At 46.9% G+C, this 17,011-nt stretch overlaps 2 protein-coding genes across 2 annotated transcripts; one reads left to right on the top strand and one right to left on the bottom strand.

The window, feature by feature from the left end:
- The first annotated feature begins 2,492 nt into the window (after positions 1 to 2,492).
- LOC6598104 (multiple epidermal growth factor-like domains protein 10) lies at positions 2,493 to 5,100 on the top strand. Its single transcript, XM_002023210.2, has 4 exons — positions 2,493 to 2,547; positions 2,616 to 2,718; positions 2,902 to 2,957; positions 3,026 to 5,100. The coding sequence occupies exons 2-4, from the start codon at positions 2,620 to 2,622 to the stop codon at positions 4,914 to 4,916; spliced, it is 2,046 nt and encodes a 681-aa protein (XP_002023246.2). The 5' UTR covers positions 2,493 to 2,547; positions 2,616 to 2,619; the 3' UTR covers positions 4,917 to 5,100.
- A 461-nt stretch (positions 5,101 to 5,561) lies between these two features.
- Positions 5,562 to 15,848, bottom strand: LOC6598105 (leucine-rich repeat-containing G-protein coupled receptor 6). The gene is made up of 14 exons (XM_026987754.1): positions 15,461 to 15,848; positions 14,329 to 14,400; positions 13,500 to 13,643; positions 12,975 to 13,118; positions 12,236 to 12,307; positions 12,086 to 12,157; positions 10,413 to 10,481; positions 9,145 to 9,282; positions 8,942 to 9,082; positions 8,807 to 8,872; positions 8,610 to 8,753; positions 8,176 to 8,543; positions 6,084 to 7,856; positions 5,562 to 6,011 (listed from the first exon to the last, which is right to left on the bottom strand). Exons 1-14 carry the CDS (start codon positions 15,751 to 15,753, stop codon positions 5,704 to 5,706), a joined length of 3,804 nt encoding a protein of 1,267 aa, XP_026843555.1. The 5' UTR covers positions 15,754 to 15,848; the 3' UTR covers positions 5,562 to 5,703.
- Positions 15,849 to 17,011: the final 1,163 nt, after the last annotated feature.

Here is a 17,011-nt window from a genome sequence, read left to right as displayed (position 1 = left end):
CTGAAAAAAGAAGGCCAATCTCTTCGGGCCATTGCCAAATTAATGAAAAGGTCCCATAATTTTGTTACAATGCTTTAAAAATTAAAACCTAGTCAGGAAACTCGCGGAAAGCCACAGAAAACAACCATAACACTTGACCACTACATACTTTTCTTTGAGGAATAAGGACCCATTTAAGTCGTCAAAGGCTATTGCATCAGATTTTGCACTAGAAGTTAGTGCTCCAACGATCCGTAGACGGCTACAACAAGCCAGCCTTCCAAGGAGAATAGAAAGAAAGGTCCCACTTACGCGTCAAAAAAATTTAGCCATGGGGCAAACTTTTGCTAAAGATCATAAAGACTGCGCAGGATGCGCCGGAGAGAAAAAGTGGAGAAGCCTTTTATGGAGCGACGAAACTAAAATAAATTTATTAGGGAATGAATGTGAAAGCAATGTAGGAAGCCCTAAACGAAAGAATTTTGATCCATGTTTCAAACAAAAAATTTCTCAAACATGGAGGTGCAGGCTAAAGACATGCGGCTGCTCATCCTGGTACGGCGTAGGTCCATTTTTCCTGAAAACGAACAGAATGGACGCTGAGCAATACAAACCCAGATTGCAGACAGTTTTGCTACCTTATGCTGAAGAAAACATGAGTTTCCATTGGGTATTTAAGTAATATAACGACCCAAGGCACACATCTAAGCTTTTGACCAACTTTTTTGAGGACCAAACAATAGACGTTTTAAAGTGGCTTCCTAAATTTTCCGACTTAAATCCAATCGAAAACTTGTGGGGAGATTTACGAAACAAAATTAGCTAAGTTTTCATTTTCAAATAATCAAAAATTATTCGTGGGCGACCAAAAATTGTGGTATGAGACACCTGCCAGACGCTTATTACAAGTACGCCAAAAATAATTACAAAGTTGACAAAAAATAAAGGTGGATACATCGGATATTAACTATAAATCCCATTTAGGCAACGAAAAAATAATAATAATCAGTTAAAAAACCTTTTTTCATAACAAAACTTGAAGTGTACCTATTATTTTGAGCAGCCTGACATTGACTCTGAAGTACAAATTGCTCTCTTTTCTTTTATAACATTATCCTATAATATAATAAAGTTTATTTTATTAAAAACAAATACTATTGGTATAATTGAGAACTAATTTTAAGTTTCAAATATTGAACACAACTGCTTTTTGTTATGTTAAAGTTTACGTAGATGTGTGTACCTATTATTATGATCAAGTGTGTATATATCTTGGCAGTATTATGTATGGACCTCTCAAGCTACTGCGTGGGAAGATTAGTTGGAAACAATCAGCTGGAATTTCATTAACAGAAATAAAACGGAAAAGTTACTCAGTCGCGTTCGGTCATTGAGGTCATAAAATTCAAAGTAAAAACTAAATAAATAATTAATTACTAGCTGACCCGCAAACCATTTCCGCAGTTTGTGAGCAATTTCAGTTGCTCCGAACGACGTCATATTGAAGCATTAATTGAATATATACTTCAGGAACAGATTCGATATTGAATCTGTGCCGATGAACATGCCGCTTAATGGTTCAGGTGGTGTCTATTTTCAAGTTGTTGTTTTTTTCCTCATACACAACACATACGAACATATCTGAATGTTTGAATTTGAGCGCACGAAAATGGAGACATTCTTTACCCCCAACAACAATCAGCATTCGGGTGAGCGTAATACTCAATGTTTGGCTCGTACTCGAATGCGAGGCGAAGAAACAACTCAGATGTAACGGCTCAATGTACTTGTTGGGTTTGTCTGGAATTTTTTCTGCACACAAATAGTAGAGACCAAACTTTATTATGTTTACATGTTTTAAGGGATATTTGGAGATTCTTCATACAAAAACCTTAAAATCCCGTGTAACAAATGGTGGGTTGCGATAGGAATGGGAAAAATAGTTGGGAACCTTTTCGGTCTAGCCGTTTGAGTGGAAATAAACCACAATCAACGTGACACAAAATTGTAAATTGTAGATGATTTCAATATTATTTTATCACTAAATCAAAGTCGATGCACCAAAGCGACAAAGTATACTCACATCATGTTTCCATTTTGGGTCTCATACAGGAATCTTATTTATATGCATTTTTATATACTCATGCCCGTGGCTAAAATTGCACGATAAGCGAGACCTCAAAAGTCATTTACATACGAGTATTCAATGTTAAGGATCTCAATTTGCGTGGACTGCACTTGGACTCGTATCGCAATCTCTGCTTTGGGTTCAATAAACACATATAGCACATGGGGTATCTGTCCTATATATGTATATATAGAGTACATAAAGACGCAGAAAAATATAAAGCTAGGATGATAAGCGCTCGTGTCGGGATTGCTTGTCCATCTTAATGTAATTGAGAACTCACTTGTCTGATCATTTGTCAAGTGTATCTTAAAGTGAGAAGTTGCCTCGAGCGTTTAGTCCAGTGTTTCTACAACATAATTCCCTAATATGTGGGGCCTTGTGCTAATAATACTCTCAGGTGTTGGTCTGCAGGTTTATGCCTGTGTCGATCGCGTCCCGTGAGTAAAAATCTATGGATCGCGTAATTTGCATTCTAACTGACGTCCATCTCTTAATGAATTTCAAGTCTAATGAAAATGCGGGGCACCGTGGTAACCATGCGAAAATATCAGGGCTTGAGCAATTGCACTGGAACCTGTGGATCCTTGGTGGGCAGACCTAGAACTGAGGTAACCAAAACTTTGTAAATCAAGTGATGTGAATTGAAGTGATTTATTTGAAGGCATCTAGGGTAAGCTTCCAGATGATCTTCTTTTCTATTTACTCTTCGATTAATTTAAAGTTCCTTTGGTATCTTATAAGTTGAATATGCACGTTTATTGTATTCACACGTTTTGTTTGTTTTTCCGTAGACTTACATGTCGTATGAAGAGGTCTGCTGCGAAGGATACTTCCGCAACGAAGATGCGTGAGTAGAGAAACTACCGGCTGGCTGCGCACCTCACTTAAGCTTTATTTCCACTCGTACTCCCACAGTGAATGCGTTCCCCAGTGCGAGGATTGCGGGATTACTGGCAGATGCCTCAGCCCCCACGTGTGCCTGTGCGGCAAGGGCTTTTCCAATCGGAACAATCGCACAGTGTGTGAGCCAGAGTGCGGCGATCCATGTGTCAATGGCAGCTGCGTGGCGCCGGATGAGTGTCAGTGCCGGGATGGGTATCGCTTTCGCGCTGACTCTCGGACGGAGTGTGAGGCCATCTGCACGGTGGACTGCGAGAACGGACACTGCCCGAGCCCAGCGACATGTGTCTGCAACATCGGCTATCAGCGAGACGAGGAGTTGAAGAAATGTGTGCCCTTTTGCCAAGATCAGTGCTTGAATGGCGACTGCGTGGGGCCTAACGAGTGTAAGTGCCATGCAGGACACGAGAAGCGAGTTTCACAGCCCTGGAAATGTGATCCCGTCTGTTCGAGCGGTTGCAGCAATGGGATATGTCTACTACCGGAGCATTGCGCCTGTAGAAAGGGGTACACCCGCATTACGGATCACATTTCTTCTGGCTGCGCGCCACTCTGCGATCCTGCCTGTGTTAACGGCACTTGCATCTCACCTGGTCATTGCGCTTGCTCTGAGGGCCATACATTCGCCGACGACTCCCACAATGTGTGCGTGCCTAGCTGTGGGGCGGGCTGCGAAAATGGGTTCTGTAGATCCCCCGGCCAGTGCGAGTGCCACGAGGGGTTTGTCAAGAGCTCACTGCATCGGTGTTCCCCCACGTGCAATCCTTCCTGTGGTAGCAACTCGCACTGCATCGCTCCGGACACGTGCGCCTGTAACTCCGGCCACATCTTCGTGAATGGCAGTATCACGGAATGCGAGCCATTCTGCCCGCGAAGCTGTCGGAACGGCATCTGCAGCAATCCCGGAGTTTGCACCTGCCTGGAGGGTTACCAGGCCTTGCTCTCCTTCTACTGCATACCCATATGCACGAGACCCTGCGTGCACGGCAGCTGTGTGGCCCCCAACGAGTGTCGCTGCTTTACCGGCTACCGACCTAGTCCCATCCTGGGGTCGAGCGTCTGCGAGCCAATTTGCAGCCAGGATTGCGGAAATGGCCGCTGCATCGCTCCGGAGATCTGTCAGTGCGACTCTGGCTACTACAAGCGCTGGCCGACCGGCACCTGCCAGCCGTACTGCCCCCAGAAGTGTGTCAACAGCCACTGCGAGGGCTCAGGCCAGTGTCGTTGCTACGAGGGTTATCGAATGAGAGCCGGCTCCAGCTCCATCTGCGATCCCGAGTGCTCCCCCAGCTGCATCAACAGCACCTGCGTGGAGCCCAACAGCTGCGCCTGCCTCGAAGGCTACGAGGATACCAGACTCCACTATCAGTGCGTCCCCAGCTGCCGACCGCGCTGCGAAAACGGCCGCTGCTCGGCCCCCGGCCAGTGCGACTGCAATCCGGGGCACGTGGTGACCAACTCCAGCAAGCCGCACATTTGTCAAGCTCAATGTGAGCAACAGTGCATCAATGCCGAGTGCCTCAGGCCGGAAACGTGCGTCTGTCTTGATGGATACAGGATGCTTCCTTCCAGCACCAGCGAATGCGAACCCATTTGTTCTCAAGGCTGCATCCCGGGACAGTTGTGCGTGGCCCCGGAGACCTGCGAGGGTTCGGAGTCGGATCAAACCAGTTCTATGGCATCCACCGGCAAACACCTCGCCTTCCACTGGTCAATGCTAGTCCTGGCCATCCTCCTCTGCCTGGCCCTGGTGATGACTCCGCTGCTGGTCGTTAGAGAGCTGCAGCGTCGTCGTCGCAACGGCGACAAGCAGCAAGTCCATCTCATCGAAAATCCCTCATACGGAGTGATTTTGGCCAACAGCGAGGAAGCGACCATCGAGGAAGGCATTGGCCTGGGGGACTAAGAAACCTCTTCCTTACAAATCTAAGGGATTCTGTTTTCGTGTGGAACTAGTTTAATTTCAATATTTATGGCTTGGTTTCGCTTTCAGGTTTACACCGATTGATGCTTGGCATCGTCGAACATACTCGTAATTCACACATACATAAATACATATACATACCTATACATACGAATATATACATATATATAGCTTCACTAAACAGTTATGGGTAAGTGTAACGAATGTATCTACTATAATAATTTATGTAATACATAATACTCTTTAATCCACCTTCTCTGATCCCTTTAACTATGACTTCATTTGGCGGCTCTGAATTCTTAGCTCTTGTACGCACATATGTAGGTATATAAATGCAGTTGTTGGGGTCTTAGAGCTCTTTGAGGCTTACACACATTCGACATTTGATAAACATTATTGACTGAGCTATTGAATGATGCGCTGTCGCATCCTTATGTTCGCCAAATATTTAAATTTTCCAACTATTTTGGACAAAAAAAGCAATTTCTTGGCAGATCCGTATTAAGCTTGAAGTGGATCAGAGTCGGCAATGGTTTTGCTTAACGAATTGACTACTTAAGACTACGTACAATATATGTTTGTATCGTGTTTCTTGTGCCTAATGGGGTTTTTGTTTTGCTTTGTCTTTAGCTATCCTAAGTTCCCTATTCTTTGCCCGCCCCGCCCCCGAATACAATCTATGAACACAGTTTGCTTTCTGTTCCCTTGGCCTCTACAAGAAGGTCTCCCGGTTGGCTCTGCCCAGCCCCCGCCAGCCCCAGTCCCACCATCATGGCGGGGCATCGTTGGGATCGGGTGGCGGCTTTTCGGGCTGCAGCACCACTGGTGGTGTGGATGTGGGTGCTATGAGGAAGCCGCTAGAGGCCCCCGGCTGGGGCATGCCCAGAAATCCAGCAACTCCACTGGTGTTGGCCGAGTCACCATCCTCCAGGATGACCGAACTGTCGGCCGCCGACGGAATGGTGGGCAGGAAGCGCACTCCCAGACGTGGTGGCGAAGAGTCCTCCTCCTCTTGGACCGCCTCCTGTCGCACCAGACGAGGCTTTGTCACCTCGTTCAATGTCTTTCCGTTGTGGGCTGTGCAAGAGTGCATAGTTACAAAATATAAAATTCATAATTGATGACATAGATTCAAAAGGATTTCCGTACCTATGATCGAGGGCAGAGGCGTGCTGCTTCCGGCACTAGAGCGGGATAGTCGGAAGGTCGAAGTGCTGGCTGTGGTGGCTGAGGCCGAGGAGTCGTTCCTCGAGCTTGACAGATTCGAGTCCTGCGAAGTCTTTCTGGTGATCAGCCAGGCGGAATGTCTACGCCGTCCGTGCCCGTGCATATGCCCGTGGGGCTCCATTATTTTCAGCGGCATGCTGCAGTTGCTCTGCGGTACCGGAGCGGAGGAGGGCGGGCCGTGCCTCCAGCTGGACGATCGCGAGCTGCAGAAGTTCTCGCTAGAGATGGAGCTGGCCCGGTTTTGGCGCTGCTGTCGCAGCTCAGCGAACTGGTACTGGTAGGGATTGGCGGCTGCGGCGGTGTAGGCCCTGGGGCGTCGCTGCTGCGGCTGTCGGCGTTGCTTACGACGGCGGCGCCGGTCGCCACAGCAGAATGTTCTCAGGCGCTGCCAGAGACCCGGCGCCTGCTCCATCTTGTGCCAATTGGGCATCTCGCTGGGCAGCATTCTCAGGCAGCGGCAGCCCGGCGGATGAGCCGCCGTCGCCGGTAGGAGTGGCGGTGGCAGCTCCCCCCTCTTTGCCCGGGCTACGGCACCTCTTGCGCCCGTGCCGCCTCCCATTACGCGCGACTCCTCGAAGTGTTTGCAGAGTGTGACACAGTCCTTCTTGAATTGCTTCGTCATGATGGCGTAGAGAAAGGGGTTGCAGCAGCTGTTGAGGGGCAGAACGAACACCGTGAAGATCTTGGCCTGCTCCAAAGAGATCAACTGCAGGCCGAAGATGGCCGTGATCGAGAAAAAGGCGATGGGGGACCAGCAGAGGAAGTCGGTGAAGACCAGCAGAGCCATGCGCTTGGCTATCCGGGAGTCGTTCGTGTTCCAGGCCTGGCTGCCCCGGATGGCCCAGTACATCTTCAGGTAGCAGCCCATCAGCGTGAGGAAGGCACACCCGTTGATGACCATCAGGGATATAACATAGGTCAGGCTGGCCACTCCCGTCGTCGTCTCGAAGGGCAGACACACAGCGAACTTCCGGTAGTCCGAGACGCCCAGCAGGGGGAGAAGAGCCATGATCAAAGCGAAGACCCAGCCCACGCTCATGATATAGCCAGCTTGCCGGAGGGAAAGGCGCTTGTTCAGGTGTATGGCATGGGTGATTGCGTAGTTCCGCTCCAGCGTGATCACGGCCAGAGTGTAGACCGAGAGTTCAGAGCTGAGCACTGCCAGGAACCCGGCCAGCTGGCACAGCAGCGACATCTGCCAGGGGATGGCAAACATCCGGAACTCCCCGAGAGTGGCTGCGTCGACAATGGCCAGAATGCCCAGGTAGAAGCCCATGAAGAAGTCCGCGGCCGCCAGGTTGCACACCAGGAATCTGGGCACATCCATCTTCGAGCGAGAGCAGAGAAGCACAAAAACCACGGTGCCGTTTCCGAGGAGGGCCAGCAGGAAGACCACCCACACGCCGCAGCGCAGAGTCCACCAGTCGAAGAGATCGGCGCACGGCAGGAAGGGCCCGGGCATTGGCAGACATTGCACCGACCCCGGCTGAAAGTCATCCGCGGACATGCCCGAGAACAGACCCGTTCCAAAGCCATAGCCCGTGGCAGGCCCGCTCACGTCGTGCTCCTCGAAATACTCCTCCATGTAGCTAGTGGGCGATTGTCCACCCGTCGGGGACTGCAGCTGATCCTCGCCGAATGTGGCCCCCTCCCAGGGATCGTGCATGGCTGCTCCCAGCTGCTTGCTGAGATTGTCTGATGAGAACAGAAGAGAAAATGATAAATCTGTCACTACTTCGTCCATGTTTGGAATTTGTATTCTTTAATTTTGCATATAAAAACTCAAGAAAACGATCGGGAACATTCATTTGGTGCTTCTGGCTGTAATATTGATCCGGTCTGGTCCAGATTCGGTCATCCTGTCAATCTTTATGGTCAACTATTTAGTTTCTTCTGTGTGCTGGAGATCTATGCTAACGAAATACCTCTAGACTAAGACTGATCTGCTCCATGATATCCTGCTACTTCGTTGACAGCATATGTGTGTGTATGGGTTTACTCTTGAGCTACTTACGCATTTGTGGCCAGATATTCATCATGCTGTTGTTCCATAGCGTCATGTCGAACTCAGCATCGGAGGGAAAGAGTACCGCCTCCTGCACTTGTGAGGTTTTCCTCTTCGCTGACATCGCAACCAGGGGCAGAAAGGCGCAGCAATGATAGGCATAGGACAGAATCAGCGTTTGGATGCGCGGAAAGGTGTCCGGAGGCGGAAATTCCCTCAGCTTGGGATTGTTGAAGGTCTTCAGATGCAGCAGAGCTCTCAAGCCCGACTCGGGCAGCTCAGGGAAGATGTTGTTGCCCAGATTGAGATCTTCGAGGGCGGTGAAACCGGCAAAGGCCTCTTTGTGTATGGAGGTAATATCATTTCCCTCCAGATCGCTGTAGATACAAAATCGAAGAACCTATTAGAGGTTTCCTCATAGTTCCCCAATGATCTTAGCTTACAGCAGCTGCAGCTTGGGTATGCCTTGGAAAGCATCCTGTGGGAGTGCACTGATGCGGTTGTACGAGAGAAGCAGATCGTTCAGCTTCTTCAGACCGTGAAAGGGTTTGCCCTGAAGGGTCTCAATTTGATTGCTCGATAGATCTCTGAAAGGAATGGAGGTCACAGGCAGTTCCCTAGTACAATGTCCAATACTCACAACAGCCTTAAGTCTCTGCAGCTACTTAAATTTGGGATGCGTTTCAGGGAATTGGTTTTTAGTTCTCTGTGAGTAGAAGAAACAGAATATCTCAGTTTATCATGGGCTAGTTCTATGACGTTTTCCCACACTTACAAACTCTTCAGTCTTGGCGTTTGACGGCACAGATTCGTTGGCACCTCCTGGATGCCGGCACGGTCCAGCTTGAGTACCTCCAGTGCGTGGCAGGCCTCGAGATCGGGAAAAGCGCGGAGAGTCCGCACATCCGAAAGGATTCTACAGGATGGGGGAAAGAGATACTTCTACTAAAGATCCATCAGGGTCTGCTCTCAACTTACAGCTTCCTCAGCTTGGTCATTCCTCGAAAGGCGCCTGCCGTAATGGTGGAAAGGGGATTGGCTCTCAAGTCCAGCATTTGCATGCTCCTCGGCAGCTCCGTATCGTTTATCCATCGCAATCGATTGCTGGTCATAGAACTGGAAGGAACAGTGTGGCAGGGGGTTTCAAAGAAATTTAATAAAACCGTTTACCAACTGCCAAGAAAAGTATCTTTTGGATGCACACTCCTGGCAAGTGGCACTCGGAAACAGCTGCATTTAAAAGTCAAGTTTGCCAAGCAAGAAACCCAAAAATAAACTGTGACAACTGCATTCTTTTCGATTCTCATATTGTTAACATCTTTTCGTTTTTCTTGGCCACCATTCAGGCGCTGGTCTGGGAAGTGCAGCTGAATGCAAGCTCTCAGAACCGCAATCAGCAGCCACAAAAGTTGCTTCGATGCCCGCATCCTTCTTTAAATTTTGAACCAAACAAATGAACTTTCGTTCATATATTGTCTCCCGTTGCTTATCTAGTTTAATTTGTGGCATTGTCTGGGCTTCGGGGCTCCGGCATTCGGCTAACTTTCTCTCCTTTCCCGACTGAAAAACTGAGTCAAGAAATAGCAGACGCTTAGTGAATGTTTTAATCCTTTTAAATTTGATTTTTTTGTCGTTGCCAAGCCGCACACATGCCAGGAAATGGAGGAGTCTCTGCCCCGCCCTCCTCCCAATTTATTTTCCAGCTTAATTCCCCAATCATGGTCGCGATGGCTCTGGGATGCAGCGCAGCGTGGCTTTTATCGCAACATTTAACATGCTCATAATTATCCTGTTTACCAGAAATTGAATTTCCTTGGGGAGCTGCAATCGCAAACGATGTCAACATTGCCATGACAGTTGCCACTGACTGTTGCCACATGATGTGGCTGCTATAGTGCAGCTGGAGCTGCTCATGGAAGCGGGCGTGAGGCAAAAACAAAATGCAACTTTCAGCTCTCGATTGGAGTTCTCGGTTGGTTTTCTTATGACATTCGAATAGAAGGAGGACTCAGGAAGGGGAAGCTTGGGGCAGGGGCTATAAATTCCACAAGTAATGATGCGTTATGATTTTTGTTTTCCGCCTGTTTGCCGCCCGACAATGTAGGAAATGCTGTGGCAAGTCAACAACCACGGGCAGCAGTTGCATCCCATCCGTGCTTTCTAATCTCGGCCGGGCACCTGTTTTCTTATAGGATATCTGTGTACGGGAGTGAGGATGGGGATGGGAGTATCTGGGGAAGACTTACAGCTCCTGCAGCTGCGACAATTTGTTGAGACCCTCGGGCAAACTGCTTATTAAATTATCATCCAGTTCCCTGCAAAGAAAGACAGCACAGACGCATATTTAAAGTATATTTTTGTATATTTCGATTACAGTAGGAACGGAGTCTCCTTCTCGTTCCTGGAATATTCACAATCACATTCTCATGGCTTTGTTTGGGGTCAGTTTGGCTACGTGACAGCACGTATTTCGAACCGGAGGGTTTCCAATTTCCTCTGGCAGGGAGTGTGCAAATTTATGCATGAAAATAAAGTTGACGAGTATTTTAAAGTGCATTGAAGTGCATTGATTTTCGACCATTTCTACCTGGGGATACTGAAAGATTGAATATTCAAATAAAATGTAGCATAATGGAGAATGCTAGATCTCTCAAATAAAATACGATTTGATTTGGTTTGGTTTTTGGTTTTTCACACTACTTCTCTTTGGGTAATATTTTTCTGAAACATCGCACATTCATTAGGCATATACTCTAGATAGATCAAAATACTCAACATGCAAGAGGCATGTTCTTCCTTGTGCTCCTTGTACCAGCAAAATGTTATTGCACAAGCTCGTCCCCTCTGCGGTAGAAACTACAAACAACAGCTGCTCTGGCCCCCAGCCCCAACTTCTGCATATGACCCACTCCGAGTGCAGAAGAGTCTCCCCTAAAGGTGGGATGTGGGCGGTGTTTCCCATGAATCCCGAAACAAATGCTAGCATGCACACGGAACGTTCTCCCCATTCTTCTTCAATGCTTAGATTTACGCGTTGCACGGCGAAAGTTTTTCACTTTCACTTGATGCATTCCTCGGAAGGTTTGCCCCGCCCCTGCCGCCGCACCCCCTCCGTATGCTCCTTCACAAAGAGAATGGAAGTCTGTCAGCCACAACATAAATTTGCATATTTGTCTGCTGTCCCGCCCAGAGGGAGGCCACGGCTAAGGAGCGGAAGTTTTTATGGGCCCACGGAGAAGTGAGAATATGCAGTGCAAAAGCCAAAAATTTGCGGTAAACAGCAGAGCAAAACGTCAACGCGGTCGACGACAATTTAAGTTGCTGAACCAAACCGAACCGAACCGAACCGAACCGGGAGTAAAAATAAAAAGAAAAACGAAAACTTTTTCCCACACTTTTGGTGGAAAATTGAAATTTATTCGAGCCATGGCCGCAAAATGGATAAACACCATTTCCACTTGGCACTTTGTGCTTGACTAAAGTTGCCTCGCGTTTTCCTCGTCCTAACAATTGCTACCATTACATTGCAGAAGGGGTACACTGTAGCCCCCCTTGTCTTGCTTCTAGTCATCGCTAAGAAAGATCCGGTTTTTCTTAAATAAAAATGAATAAATGATATGGTTGGTGGATGAACTGGTTGGAAGTGTCACAAACATTTAATGGGAATATCCTACAAGGACGAACATTACTTAACACATTTCCGAAAACTGTTTAGATGCCTATATTGATGCTGCTCTGAGGTCGCAACTAGTGTATACACACTTCGGACTTACTTGCTACGATTTTTGTATTTTTCTATTCGATATCAATTGCAGTTTTGTAGGTCGAAGCGGTGTCAGGGGGCTTATGTCATGTCTGCCCTGCTCATGTGTGTGTAAAGTGCTGAAAGTATTTCGGAGCTCTTGCTTTTGTTACTTACAGAACTTTTAAGGCGGTTAAATTTTTGAGAGCCCCCGCGGAGATTTTCATGATTTGATTTCGCTTCAGCAAGCTGCAGTAAAAACGAAAGAAAATTAATGCTGCAACTTGTGCACATAGGGAGCGGTGTGGGGCGACTCCGATTACTTACAGCACGATCAAGTTTGGCATTCGGGGAAAGTCCTCGTCGTTTATTATTGTCAACAAATTGCTGCCCAAATTGCTGGCGATGGTTGGCGTAAAGTGGAAGCAGACGGGGAGAATTATGAGCAATGGCACGGTTTTATTATCCCTTAACTTTCATTTATAATTCAATTCTTTTTGTGGTTGGAGTAAGTTTATAGATCAAAAATGGTAATACTATGGCAAAACTTGAGGGGTCAAAGTACGCGGATAAACATGCACATAAAATTATTATTATTGGTTATGGTTCGTTTATTAAAGATTTACTGTTCAGCGAAGAGAACACTGGCATGCAATTTAAGGCTGAGTGCTAGTTTTACACATATGTATGTATGTACGTAAAAGATAAATGCATTGAAATGGGTATATATGATGTAGACCCATTTTATTCCCTGAAAATTAGTTAGTTAGTTAAGCCTAAAAATTAGCATAATTAGTTTGAAAATGCGAACCGCACATAAATTGTCAGACTTAAACACTTCTGCTAATTGCGGCTCAAAAATTGTCCAAAAAATTATCCGAACGCATGCCAAAAAATACTCAAGGGTGGAAAAATAAATATTCATAATGGCCCAACAGCGACATGGATTAGAAAAACAAGCCAACAGTTTGCCAATTTCGTTTGGTTAGATCAACAATTTTAGCTGGACATGCAGAGGGAAATAATTAGTGTGAAAAGTTTGGAAATAAGCAAATCAAAGGCTCACAGTGCTTCGAGGGTTCTGAGTCCGGCCAGGGCGTTCGTCGGGATGCGATAGAAGAGATTGCCCTCGAGTCGCAGGGTGCGGAGCCGCTGCAAGTGCCCCAGACAATCCCCATCCAGACTGGCCAAGGCGTTGCCATTCAATTGACTTGATGGGTCGTGGGTTGGTCGTGTGGTTTGTGTTTTTTTAGCCATGGCAAAAGTATCCAAATATAAACGGAAAAACAGGGGGAAACAGCGGGAAAAGTGTAAAAGGATTGCGAAAAAAATGAGAAAATAGCGTGTAATTGCTGTGCTGGTGCATGTGTGTTCGCTTCTAAGTTTGTGTGAGACAAACAAATGCGAGTAGATGTTGATCCAGCTGAGGAGTCCTTGATCTGCTTCTCCGTCTCGACGATATCCTATGCTCAACTTAATTGCAATGCATAAAAGCAAACATCAACGTCCACTCCACGTACCCGCACAGATACTCAAGCAGACAGGAATGATGGTGCTTTATTTGTTAAATACTTTTCTGTGGCATACTTACAGGCTAGTCAGCTGGCCAAGTCCTTGGAACGACTGCGGCGGCAACGATTTGAGGCCACAGTTCTGCAAATTCAAACGTTTCAATTTGCCCAAACCATAAAATGCATTGGGATCCATATTAATGATGCTATTGTCCGACAAAGTCCTGCAAATAAACCTTCCCTTGGTCAACAAAATATCCGGAATAAAGTTAAACTAAAGTCGAGTGTCTCCGGCTAAAGTGCAGGAAATTGCAAGGATAGCACAGTCAGGAGTAATTAATCGTGCCAACTCGCTGAAATATACAGCGTAATCAAGTAATTTATATTACCAAAGACTCGGCCCGGCCCAGGACAGTGGTTGAAGTTGAGGCTGAGGCTGGGGTTAGCTTTGGTCAGGGATGGGTAGGGTGTTGACCGCTGTGATTTTTTCTATCTCGCTTTTTTTTGTTTTTGCTGTTTTGTGTTTGTGGATTTGTGGATGGGAGGGGTTTGCTGTGAAATTGAATAATGAGTTGCCACGCCCGTGAAGGGCAACTTTGCCCGTTAAAATGACGAAAGTTTTTTATACTGCTGTCATATTTTCTGCTCCTGTTGTTCGAGTCCGGCACAGATTAAAATGGGGAAGTTCTGCGGTTTCTAAAATACCCCAACGGAGGTCTGACAGACAGAGGGACAGTGGGCGAAGGGTGGAATAATCTGGACAATGAATCAAACCGGTACACTTGATCATTAATTCTGTAAAGCATGGCAATGCTGAAGGAATGTATAATAATTTCAAATTCTTTGTAGAACTTTTTTCGCAATTCCTTCTTCTATTAATCAGGAAATTTTCGATCCACTTATACTTACAGCTCCTCCAGATGTGGTACCATAAAAAATGAGTTGGCCTCCAATTTGGTTAGATTGTTGTTGCCCAAGTCCCTGTGTAAGAAGTAAATGACAGAAAGAAAGCAAAAACAATAAGCAAATTAATAACTTTATGGAATCATTGGCAGCCCCATCAATTCATCTATCAAAAAGCCACCGAGTCGAGCAAAAAACACTTCCATTGTCATGAATAGAAAACGAGGCTTAAATGATGCCAAGAAAAAAAGATCCCAATGGGTGGGCTATCAATCAAAGCGGGTACGGAATAAAAACATATTGAGCGAACCTTAGACCCCCCCAGAAGGGAAAATGGCATAACAATGAAGATGAACTGCCTGGCATGGAAAGAGTTTTCCAAAAAGATGCGATCTGTTTGCCCAGCGAAAACTTTGAAGACTCATCGTTCACGTGATTCGCTGGCATAAGATGCAAGTGATTTAAATGGCTTATGACTGGGGTCCCTGAGCGACGAGCGATGCGTTAATTAATAAGCTATTTACTTATTTATATATGGACGGTTCGAGTTGGCCATTAATCAGTGGAAAGAAACTTTGGCTCGGCCAAAAACGGCTCCAAACTCCTTTGAGAGAGCCCGTCGGCGGCAAGAAAACGTGACTCTCATACGTGAGCACTGGCAGCGTTGACACGCTGACGCTGATGATGATGATGATGATGACGATGGCGATGATTGCGAAACGCTGCACAACGTGGCGTATGTGTAATTAGATTAAACCGCATGCCAAAATCGCCCGAAACCGAATCGGACCGAAGACTGCGAAATTGACTTGTAATTATGCGGATTGAGGAATGCGAGCAGCGGCAAAATGCTTCGAAATCTCGGTTTGTAAGCCATCCTAATCGCTCAATAAGAGGAAGTTTCTGTATCATTCCCAATTTAATTGCTGCAACTTATGTGTGATTCGTGTGGTACTAGTACTAAATGAGGTAAAAATTATTTGAAAAAGAAATACATACACATAGATTTTGTTGGAATGGTTGTTCATGTAATGAGTATTCTTCTTGAAGAATAATAAAGTGAAATGTAAGACAGAAAAGTTTTGCCCAGTAGCATCCTAGTTAGACCCTAGTTTGAACCCCGCCTGGGTATACTCACAGGTAGTAGACCTCGGTGGGCAGGTTGACGGGCACTGCCAGGATGCCGATGCCGCGGCAGGTCAGCTTGACGCTCTCCAGGCTGCCGCTGCAGTGGCAATGCTTTTGCTGCCAGCGCTCGCAGAGCGAGTGCAGCGTACGCTGCTGCGGCCTGCCGCTGCCTGCGTCCGCGGTGGCTGCGGTTGCCATCTGGCTGCCGTGGTACTCCTGAAGGGACTTCTCGTAGAGAATCTGGGCCTCGCGCTCGGGATCTGCCGAGGGCAGCATGACGTTCTCCCTGATTCCCGTCGCCATGGCGGTGCTGGGCGTGCTCAGGGGCGTGGTAGTGGGCGTGGTATTGGGCGTTGCAGTGGGCGTTGCTGACGTTCTGTTAACAGTTATTTGGCTAAATTGTTCACTAAGTGGTTCTCCTCGATGATTTTCTTGCTTGGCTGAAGCTTGGTTCTCTTTGGTTTCCTCGCTTACCGCTAAGGTGGTGTTCGACGCTGTTACTGGCAGCAGAAGCAGAAGCAGCAGCAGCAGCAGCAGCAGCAGAGAGCAGAGCTTTAAACGCACCCACAAACTGCCGCTGTCTCCACTGCAAGCGCAGACGCTCTCCCGACGCCGCCGGCAATGCATTGCCATAGCTGTCGTCTCAGTCGCCGTCGCTGTTGTCGTCGCAGTTGCTGATTGATGCTGTCAAGCATTTGTCATTTGATGACAGTTTTGTGTGCGATTCGTTTCTCGCTCATGATTCCCGGCTGCCGACGCACGACGCCCGACGCCGCTCGTCCTCCCGCTTTCCTCTCCCGCTCGCACTCTATACGTACGCTCTTGCCTCGCGTTTTTCCTATTCAATTTTCGTATTTACCGTGCATTTACTTTCTGCTGCATTGTAGCACTGTTATTGGATTCTCTTTGTGATTCCTTTCGTTCTCTGCTTTGGCCTTACGATTCGATTCACTTTGATCTCTTGCGTTTCACGTCGCCTCGCCTAACGTTTCGCAGATGCACACCGTTCCAGGGTCTCCCTCGGGTGTGATTGATGCTGTCTGCGAGGGGGATAATGGGGGGTTAATGGAGTGTCACGTTTCGCTTTATGTATTTATAAATGTGTGCATTCGCTCGTGATTGATCGTCACTATCAATCCTCGTTAGCCGAGACAGAATAAGCAAATTATTTCGTGTCATTTTGAATACGTATTCGGCGATATATTAAGGAATGAGCACGATTTAGGTTAATTGCACAAAGACTTTTTTACGAACGATCATCCTCATGGCAGCCATATGATACAATATCGAATATCGGTTGGATAATCGGTTCAGAGGCAAAGTCTGATTTGGCAGCTCTTGATATAGTGAAGCGATCTTGGATTAAATCTGAAACAGGGCCTGCCTGACACACACGAAAAAGGAAACTCGAATGAGTATTCGATCAGCACAAGCTGATCAATAATATAATACTTCATAATGCGTTGCGCTGCAAGTATCTCAGATAAATCGTCTACAAAACTGTAAAAAGATAAGGGGTTACCCCCACCGTGCTGCCATTTTGGGTGATTTATAATTATTT

The sequence above is a fragment of the Drosophila persimilis genome, unplaced genomic scaffold, assembly GCF_003286085.1.
Source record: "Drosophila persimilis strain 14011-0111.01,24,50 unplaced genomic scaffold, DperRS2 tig00000124-arrow-pilon, whole genome shotgun sequence".
NCBI lineage: Eukaryota > Metazoa > Arthropoda > Insecta > Diptera > Drosophilidae > Drosophila > Drosophila persimilis.
Note: the sequence above shows the minus strand (reverse complement) of the source record. Positions and strands in the feature narration are given on the sequence as shown.

What these genes read in the sequence shown, in the direction of transcription:
- LOC6598104 (XM_002023210.2), top strand. Translation starts at nt 2,620, where the DNA reads ATGAAAATGCGGGGCACCGTGGTAACCATGCGAAAATATCAGGGCTTG. An exon ending in TGGGCAGACCTAGAACTGAG is followed by an intron (nt 2,719 to 2,901) that starts GTAACCAAAACT and finishes GTTTTTCCGTAG; the next exon opens with ACTTACATGTCGTATGAAGA. An exon ending in TACTTCCGCAACGAAGATGC is followed by an intron (nt 2,958 to 3,025) that starts GTGAGTAGAGAA and finishes GTACTCCCACAG; the next exon opens with TGAATGCGTTCCCCAGTGCG.
- LOC6598105 (XM_026987754.1), bottom strand. Translation starts at nt 15,753, where the DNA reads ATGGCGACGGGAATCAGGGAGAACGTCATGCTGCCCTCGGCAGATCCC. An exon ending in GTACCACATCTGGAGGAGCT is followed by an intron (nt 13,644 to 14,328) that starts GTAAGTATAAGT and finishes GTTTATTTGCAG; the next exon opens with GACTTTGTCGGACAATAGCA. An exon ending in ATGCCAAACTTGATCGTGCT is followed by an intron (nt 12,158 to 12,235) that starts GTAAGTAATCGG and finishes TTTTTACTGCAG; the next exon opens with CTTGCTGAAGCGAAATCAAA.